General features: G+C 40.4%; 1 protein-coding gene across 2 annotated transcripts in view; it reads left to right on the top strand.

Annotated features, from left to right (window-relative positions):
• The first annotated feature begins 894 nt into the window (after nt 1-894).
• The window catches only part of vimar (visceral mesodermal armadillo-repeats), a 51,900-nt gene continuing 43,370 nt past the window's right edge, over nt 895-9,424 (top strand). The window contains exons 1-7 of one of the 2 annotated variants that reach the window (XM_077648718.1): nt 895-1,036; nt 1,413-1,529; nt 1,637-1,798; nt 3,588-3,713; nt 4,690-4,833; nt 7,220-7,345; nt 8,516-8,641. In XM_077648718.1, coding sequence (XP_077504844.1) covers nt 1,033-1,036; nt 1,413-1,529; nt 1,637-1,798; nt 3,588-3,713; nt 4,690-4,833; nt 7,220-7,345; nt 8,516-8,641 — 805 coding nt within the window. In that variant the 5' untranslated portion in view covers nt 895-1,032. The remainder of the gene's footprint in view (nt 1,037-1,412; nt 1,530-1,636; nt 1,799-3,587; nt 3,714-4,689; nt 4,834-7,219; nt 7,346-8,515; nt 8,642-9,424) is intronic. The other variant, XM_077648719.1, reaches the window with a different exon arrangement.

Raw genomic sequence — 9,424 nt, 5'->3', positions numbered from 1 at the left:
AATTAACCAGAACAATGGGTATAATTATGACGATTACGGTAAGTTACACTTATCGCAACTCTTAATTAGTGTGGATAGCATTTATGCTTTACTTTTGTTTTACTCTGCATTAATCACATAATCCCGTAACAATCAGGCAATAATCGACTAGTTCATGCTGCGCGTTACCGCATCCATCTCAGATGCGTTTGGTAATGAGGCGCCAGATGTTGATGTTCCGTTCTTTGTTCTACTTAAAACTTCCTGCGCATCTGTCGGCTTTCTAGCTTTTATAATACGCGTAGCGTACATGAACAAAAATATTAAAATTACTGAGACGTCAGCTCCTCTACTTTGCCGCTTAACACAATAGACCTGGGCGGTGCGAGCAAGTTATGCCGTTTTCTTTAAAGAAATCTGTGAGAAGCGCGTGTGTCCTGTGTTAAATCAGAAGGGCAGATAAGGCTGGAGATTTTGAGTGCGCTGTGTTTCGTCTTAATAATGGTTAGTAATGTTGATTTTAAGTTCACTTCAGAGCTGCCCGTTGCATCACTGTTTTCCTTTTTAATTTTAGAATCAGCTGCCGCGCGACCAATCACTACCTCAGTGCAGCCGGCCTGATCATGGTTGATTGCGCCGCAATGACCCCGTCTCAGGCCAGGAAATGGTTTTTTTATATATATAATGGGAAGTATTGAGTAAGATGCCGGCGATAATGCGGCGCAAAAAGGCCAGTATATTTACGCATGGCCAAAGGCAGATGCGCAAGAAATTTCTATAGAATTATTCTAGTTCAATATACACGTGCGTAAAATTCAAAATTTACCGCAATTTTTGATACGTCGCAGCTTTGCATCCGGAGATATATCCATATCCAGTTTTTCATGAAGCTCGCAGCCGCATCCAGATCCACTCAGATTTTTTTCGTACTTTGTTTTGTTGGTGGCGTGCTGCCTGCGCTGCGCTGCCCCAGCCGAGTTAAGTCGCAGAGATGCACCAATCTATCTCCCATAACTACGCGCAGTAAAGTGCTGCTCGTGAACGGCGTCCGCAATGGGTATGTATGCCTGAATGACGTGAGCGGATAAGACTAAATAAAATGCTGCTTGAAGCGATCAGCTGTGGCGAGCTTGACAGTGAAACTGTTGACAGTCCTGAGAAGGGCGTGACAGCCTGCACGAGTTCTTGGCTCCTAGTGGAGCAGGGAGGACGTTCATCCGGTCTACTATAAAAGTGTAAAAATGAGGCTGCTTTTTGGAGGCTCCTGTAGGCATCAGGCGTGTTAAGCACTTTGTTCCGTAAGATTTGTTCCATAAGATTGTTCCGTCAGTCTTGCTCTATTCAGTTCACCCTTTTGCTTTGCATGCTTCCCTGCTTTCATTTGTACGCTTTCGCCTCATGTTTCTGCTCGTTATAGCGTTGGACGCTTTCAGATAACATTACCGAAATTCTCAATGACCTCAAACTCGGCGCTGGCCAAGATCCGAAAGCCAGCTGCGCAGATTTGAGTCTTCGTCTGAAGAGTCTTCTGGCGCTCCTCTCAGCTGACGGTAAGTGCTGCGAGAATAATGCGCTAACACTTTGCTGCAGTGCTTTTCGATATATGTAGCCGTGCCTTTCCGCCTTACTGTCGTGCTGATGGATGTTTGCTGCGCAGAGAAAGACCCAAAATCCGAAGCCAGCCGGCAGGAGGTATGTCAGCGCCTTGTGAAGAGCATTTTTGTCAGCTCCACGAAAGACCTCCTTAAGGTTACCTCAACCATCAGTGAAGATACTCTGGCACTCCTTGTTCAAGTCATAGCAGAAGCCGCCAAATCTGGTCAGTTTAACTTTTTTATAATCTTCAGTTTAGAAACCAGCACAGTAATTGTCTGTGAATTAATGTAGCTCAGTAGTAATGAGCTTAACCATCTGAGCCTGTCAGTGTTTAGTAATTTGTTTGGATATTGCTGTGGCACAGCTGATCATCAGAGTGTTGACATTGTGTTCAGCACTGCTACCCATTACCTAGCTCTCTCATATCACAAATAACCTGTCCGTATGCCTGCATTTTATGTTCACAGAGAAGTAATATTTTGCTGTAAGAGATGGTCCGGAATATTATGCTTTGTTATCATTATCCTATCATTCTTTACATAACTTTGGTTCCTTTTTTTTTTGTGCATGGTCTGGCCAAGTCATATGTTATCTCTTTGCTTCTCAATGCTATCAGATACCATTATGTGGTAGAGAAACAGCCCTTATACCTTTTTTTATTAATTTATGAATTTCTACCTGCCAGAGCAGCACTTTAGTCTATGAGCCATTTTGTAGAGGAGGGCTTGGTGCCAATTTTTGTCACCCTGGGTTCTCTAACATGCTCGAAAATCTCAGTACACCTCTGTTTTTGCATTTCGCATCCATCAAAATGAAGCCACTGTGGCCACAGTCATACCTCACAGCCTTGTGCTGAGAATCCGAACGCCACAGCCACCACAGTGGGTGGCCTAAAGTGGTATCTGTGAATGTAAAGGGACAGTAAGTGTGCTTCAAGCAAAGTAGATATATGTTGTCTAGCTTTCAATGTAATGGGATAAAATGTTGTAAAAGAAGTAAATAAAAAAAACCTTTATACTCCTGCATGCTTGGAGGTTGTAGGCAGGTCGACCAACAGTATTCAGCATACTACTGCGCACATCACAATTGTGCTTTGTAAAAATATAATATATGCAATCATTGCATACTTGTAGGCTACAGCAAAAACTGTGGCATTTTGGTAATGGCGAGGGAATGGCATTTGAATTTAACATTTCAGCCCCTCAAGGTCTTGATGAAAAGAGTACTGTCTTGCACTCAAGCTCATTGTGATAACTACAGCTTATGTTGCCTTGCTATAGCTCTTTTTCACACAGCCCCATTAAGAAATAGATGGCCAAATAATGTCAGTACATACAAACTAAGTTTAACTGTGTGCGCAGAAGGGTGCTTGCTCATTTCAAGGAAAGTCACTACAAGGGAAAAATGACAGTGTGAAGTCCTATTTGTTTTTATCACCAGCTCTGAAGGGCTATTTTTAGCAATGTTTTTTAAGGTGAGAGCCTTATATGGCCCATTAGTAACGAAACCCACTGTCGTTACCAGTGTTCAGGAAAAATGGTCCAGAAAACCCCCAATAACGTCATCAGCAAAGAAAAAAATTTCTGCTTAATGGGGAGAATCGACCAAGGACCTTCAGATTGCGAGGCAAACATGCAACCCATAGGCCACAAAACCATGTTGCTTCTTGGCGAGTAAAGGTGAACCTAGTGTATGCGTTGCCTTACGACTGTATGCTGATGAGTAGGTGTGTCATTGGAAAGGAAGGAAAAAATATATATTAAAAAAATTAATGCCTTCGCCTTCAAAGCATGCAAGTAGTCTTAAGTGCCTTCCATTATTTTTATGTTTCCCTGGTACCTGAGTTCTTTGCACTTAATGCATAAGCAGCATAAATCTAGTCTTTCATTTATTTAGCCTTCTCTCCAGGTTTTCATTCTTTATTTTTTCGTTAAGGTTTGTGGCAGTGCCAGAGTAATATCTAAGCATTTGGCTGCAGTTGGTGCCATAACCAAACGCTTTTGCCCCAACAGAGCCTCTGAGAAAGCAGTTCACTGATGCAGCTGTTGTCGAACCTCTCCTTGGACTGGTGTCTTGTAAGAACTACGCAGTGGTGCTTCAGGCCTGCCGTGCACTGGGGAACATCTGCTATGATAATGGTGAGGCCATTGCTGTCTGTATAAATATGTTTGCTTTAATTTAGTAATAAATACCTTCATTTTTTGCATTATGTGATAAAGCTTTTTAAATTTAAGCTTTACAGGTGTGTTCAATGATGTGCATTAACTTTATGCATGATACTTAGATTTTATGGAATGCTGAAGTGCACCTAATTCCCCTTTATGCTTGTGTATATTGTAGATCTGTTTTGTGTTCTTTGCTGGTGTCATGCAGGGCTGTGAAAGCTAGAGTGGTCTAATCATTTAGAAGTCAAAGAACTAATTTGTCTAATTGGCGGGAAGAGTGCATTTTGGTACTGCACCATCTTATGAACTCATATTGCCTCATATCTCAACGATGCACTGCCATCACTACTCTACAGATTCTCATTCAGCTATTGAGCCTCACTGTTAATTTGTCTCAAAGTTACACAGTGGCATTATTTTCCCAGTTATGTTTTATGCATGCATTTTAAGTCTGCATTATAATTTGCAGTGCTTCTGTGTATTGTATAGAATGCTTGCCTTCTCACTCTGTGCCCACAGTGCACTTTATGCAATTGTCAGTAAAAAATTTTCTTACTAAGTGCACATTTTATATTTTAATTCATGCAGTGGGATTATAGAGGTTGGATCTATGAGTGATCTAGCCGTTTGTAGTCTTTGGTTATGTGGTGAAATAACTGCAGCACCTGAACAATAATGTTGCAGTCACAGTGGCGCCACATGCTACGTGGTGTTCCATTCATTGTTAATCTGTCAGTAAACAGTTGGGGAATTTTTGCTTCATGGCGCCAAGATGCATATTTTTCATATAGTTTCCAGCTCTTGTATGTGGTGGTGTTTTATTCTTACGAGACAAATGATTGCATCAGAGAGAGAGAGAGAGAGAAATCTTCAATATGAGTAAGAATGGAGGTGTAGTCAGGCGGGATCTGCTCAGTGCAATGCCTGAGTATTCTTAATATGCTTTCAGATGATGGCAGGGATCTTGTTCGGTCAAAGCAGGGCGTGGAGCAGCTGTTACAGCTCCTGCAAAATGTTCTTGAAGTTGACTCGGCACCCAGAGATTTGCATACTGTTGTCTCGGGCTGCCTTCTCAATTTGACTGATATGCAAGGTAACTAGCATTTTTTTGTCTTGACAAGGTGGCATCCAGTGCTTGTACTTGAATACAGATTTCACTGTTGCCTGAAACTAAGGTTATACTATATATTGAGTAGTGTGTGATGTAATCTGATTTATACACTCTTATCTCAGGCGCAAGACTGCATTTTGTGTGTGAAAGTCTTGTAGTGCTGCTAGCTTTCTCATTAGTGAGCAATAGCTTAACTTGAGTAGCACTGCTCATTCCTCTCTGCTGAAAATAACAAGTCTTCTGTGAGAGTGATGAGTAGAACTTTGACATAGCTGCTCATATAGCTAGTGTATTTCAAAGCTATTATGGTAGCTTTTGCACTTCTGTTCACGCGTCTTTATGGCTTTCTAGCATAACATTGTTACAGACGTCTTCTCATTGATCACTAGGAGAGTTGAGTTTCCGTATATGGCTGTTATGCTCGGTGTTGTGTGCTGGTGAACAGACCCATTTGCATGGTATTTTTGCCTTTTCATTTTAACAGGCCAGGTTTTAAGACAATTTTTTTATAGAAATTCAGAAAGTTATACTTCCAAGTTTGTAATTTTCTTTGTTTCTAAGTTGCTGCTAATGTCTGCTTTTGTTTTGACGGTAGTGCTGTTGCCCTGCAAGCGTGCATGTTTTTCAGTATGAGTGACCAAAGCTATAGATTTTAGGGTGCAACAAAGCGCTGTCATTGAAATTCAGATATTAAAATATTTTTGAGATAAGGGGTGGACTGGATGAAGAGTGTTTATGAAGATATAATAATGGGTTTTATAGTATGTAATGTTAGATGGAAAGGTTTCAAGAAGGAGAAACTGCACCTACAGATCAGCTGACGATTGTCTGTCTGACCATCAGCATCAATCTCAGACACAAACCGACAACCTGGAGGTCACTTGGTTCGATCATACAGATGCATAACAGTCACATAAGATGTCATTCTCGTTAATTTTTCAGGTCATTGTCAAACAGTATGCAGCAAAGCCTACATTCCTAATGTAAGATGAATGAGGTTGCTAGCCACTGTGGTGGCTCAGTGGTTATGGCGCTTGGCTGCTGACCCAAAAGACGCAGGTTTGATCCTGGCCGCGGCGGTCAAATTTCGATGGAGGCAAAATTCTAGAGGCCCATGTGCTGTGTGATGTCAGTGCATGTTAAAGAACCCCAGGTGGTCGAATTTTCCGGAGCCCTTCACTACGGCGTCCCTCATAGCCTGAGTCACTTTGGGACATTAAGTCCCCATAAACCATAAACCAAACTGAATGAGGTTGCTGAAAAAAAAAAAACAAAGGAATTTTTTCTATACATCATGACAAGGTCATGCCACACACACATCACTGTTCACAACTCTGGTGGTTGCCTAAATAAAGTGATACATGGTGCCTTATCCAGTGTAAAACTCTGATGGCACCGTAAATTTCTGATGTTTGGTCTCATTAGACCAAACATGGTAAGTGGGCTGTAAATTTGTAGCTTAAGAAACAAGCACCAAAAAATAGTACAGATGCATTAAAAATAAAAATGACTACGTTGGATGTAGCATCATGTGGAGGGGACATAAAGCAGTGATGTACAACATTTAGTTTGATTTGTTCATTAATGAAGTTGTTGTGGTTACTGTGGAAGCATTGCATTCAATTCCCCTTTTGCATGAATATGCAGCCAAACTATTAGGCTGGTTATGTAATATTGAATACTTAACTTTTTAACTATTACTGTTAGTTTCCTTATTTATTGAGATGCGTGTCGCCCACTGTAAGTAATATCAATATCAGTTTTAAGAATTTCTTAAACGCAGTTACCTTCAGCACTGTGGCCGCAAAAAATTTTGCCTACATTGCTTCAAAATACATGCAGTTTTGAAATGCTTGCAGGGATAGTGATCTCTCCAGTGCACATAACTTGTCGAAATAGCCAAAATTTGTTGGGCCACAGTGCCGAGGGTAACTGTGTTTTCAAAATTCTAAAAACTGGTATGGATATTACTTATGGTGGCTACATGCCTCTCATTAAATAAGGAAACAAACAGTAGTCAGTAAAAAGTTTGTTCAGTATATTTAACCAGCCTACTAGTTAGCACGTCTTAGCTCTATTCTGAAGCGCTACACCGGTGACAATGCCATGCCAAAACAAGTGCTCTTCTAACTCAAAAACCCTATTTTTAAAAATCGCAGGACATCTTAGGTGAAACACCTGGTAATAAATGACCTGCAAATTTATGCTAATCATGTTCAGTGCTGGCATTGAGTGCAGCGAAAACACTCCAATGCTCTCATAAAATATTGCCATAAAAAGGCAGGCAGCCATTACATCATGATGATTCGTAAATTTTGCCTGTGGTAGCATCACATGTATTTACAACTAGGCTGACCTGCAATTGCAGAAATTCAAGAGGATGCCCTTCGTTTGGGAGTGATTGATATTCTGCTCAAGTACCTGCAAAAGTATTCAGATGTTGAAGATGTCGTCATGCATTGCATCTTGGTTCTTAATGGCATTGCGGATTCAGGTAGGTATTTTTACTTTCATTTTTTTTACATTCAAAGTACTATAGAGGCTGAATTATTGCTTGCATGTTTTCTTCTTTCTAATGATTCTTTAGATATTAAGATGTACATAAATCACCTCATGGTATTCACCGACAACTGCTAAATAATTTATATTTGAATTTTTTCATGATGCTGTTTCATTCATCATCCAAATGATGGCTGTGACTTGTAAGGAGTGCTTAGATCATGCAGAGGCATGAAATTCACTACAGTGCTTAAGCTAGCCTGCTTCAAGAGTTGGAATAACAAAAATCAACATAGCAGTGGTTATATTGCAGTTTTTTTCTTTCCTCATGTGATCTGATCTCACCACTTCTTACACGTTTCAGCCATTGCTTGGCTGATGAAACCAAACCTGCAACAGCATGAGCGAAGAAATTCAGTTATAAATTATTTAGCGGTCGTAGCAAATACCATGTGCTGGTTGCTGGTTCATGTATTCTAATGTCTTATGTATCATTGCAGAGAAGAAAACATGCAACTGAAATGAGGTGCCTATAGTTAGTTTGGGAAAAAAAAAATAAAAAAAATTTCAGGCTTTTTTTTCCCTCTAAATAATCACTGTCACCAGCCTTCTAAACATAAAACAAAGCTACTATCCTCATGCATGCAATGCTATTCGTTGTCTTTACATTTTATTGCAATTTCAGTCAGGTTAAGCCATATATTTTCATTGCTGCATTATGGCAAGGCATTTGGTGCACCTTGTTGCAAATTGGCAAAAGGATACTTTTCTCCAGCGGTTAGGCCTTTCTTAGCCTGAGTAATGGCATTGCAGCTTTCATATTCATGCAAGTTTTTCTATGCAGAATAGGTGTTACATTTGAAGTCAGAATAAAGCAAAACCCATGTATTAAAAAAAAAAAAGGTTTCGTGGTTTATAACATTGCTTTTCCTGCTTTTTTGGTAACTTCTGGTGTATTCTTGTGAACATGAATTCAAAACTTTATTTTCCTAGCTCTGATTAGTGTTCTGAATGTATAGTTATTTTGGGTCCCCTTTTTTATCTCTTATTCTTGCATCTACTCGGTAGACTGCTTTGTGGTGATGCCTGCTGTGGCACATTTTTGAGCATGTTGCGTCATGCCAGCTTTTGTCTTACCATTACTTGGTAACCTTGCCTCTCTCAGATGATGGCCGTAAACGACTCACTGAGAAGCACACACTTTCTCTTCTGCTGAGTAATCTTGACAAAGTGTTCTCAGAAGAAGTGACTGAAGTTCTGCTTGAGCTCTTTGGAAATCTTGCTGAAAGCGGTGAGTATTTTCTAGTTTGGAGTGAAAACATGCAGTAGTTAGGAACTTGGATGATATGGTGCCCAAATGTGCAACATTGTTGTTCATAGCTGCAGGGCACTTGTGCCACTTCTGGCCATTAATTTTAAGCAGCCTGATTTTTAACCTAGTCAATTTCCCGATAGTGAAACTAGCTAGTTAAATAAGAAGCACAGTGTGAGTGTAGTTCCCGACAAAACATTACGTGTGCTCAAGGAAATATTTACCCATCTGTGACCAATGCAGTGAACAAGACATTTTATTTCAAAGGGTTAAAAAAATAGTCCTTATTGAGTGCGTTAAACATATCAGCATCTAAAATTTCAAGCTTAATAAAAGACCTGAATTATGCAGTCCTATTTTATTACAGACAGCCAACCAATGCTAAGCACTGCACAGTCTCAGTGTTTTCATGTCAAGAAGTAAGATCTAATGATTGCCGAAGCACGTGTGTGCTTGTGGAACTGGCACAAAATATTCTCTTGGGACAAGGTAGATGGAAGAAGATGAGGGAAGGAAAGGGGAACGGGGACCAGAGTGAGAGCAATACAATGGTTGGAGATAGCAATGTAGTGTTGCCCCTGCCCCCTCCACCAGGAAAAAAAATATCCAAAAATTTTCACCCCTGTGTGAGCTTGTAGCGTCTGTGATGGAAGCCGTATCACCATTTAGCACATTTGTTTCTGCTTCCCATTTCATCTGTATGCTTAGAGCACTGCCCTTTGCTCCCTCTTGTGCTATTGCTATGACACTTTTTTGTTTGTT

Source organism: Amblyomma americanum, chromosome 1, assembly GCF_052857255.1.
Source record: "Amblyomma americanum isolate KBUSLIRL-KWMA chromosome 1, ASM5285725v1, whole genome shotgun sequence".
Lineage (NCBI taxonomy): Eukaryota > Metazoa > Arthropoda > Arachnida > Ixodida > Ixodidae > Amblyomma > Amblyomma americanum.
Note: the sequence above shows the minus strand (reverse complement) of the source record. Positions and strands in the feature narration are given on the sequence as shown.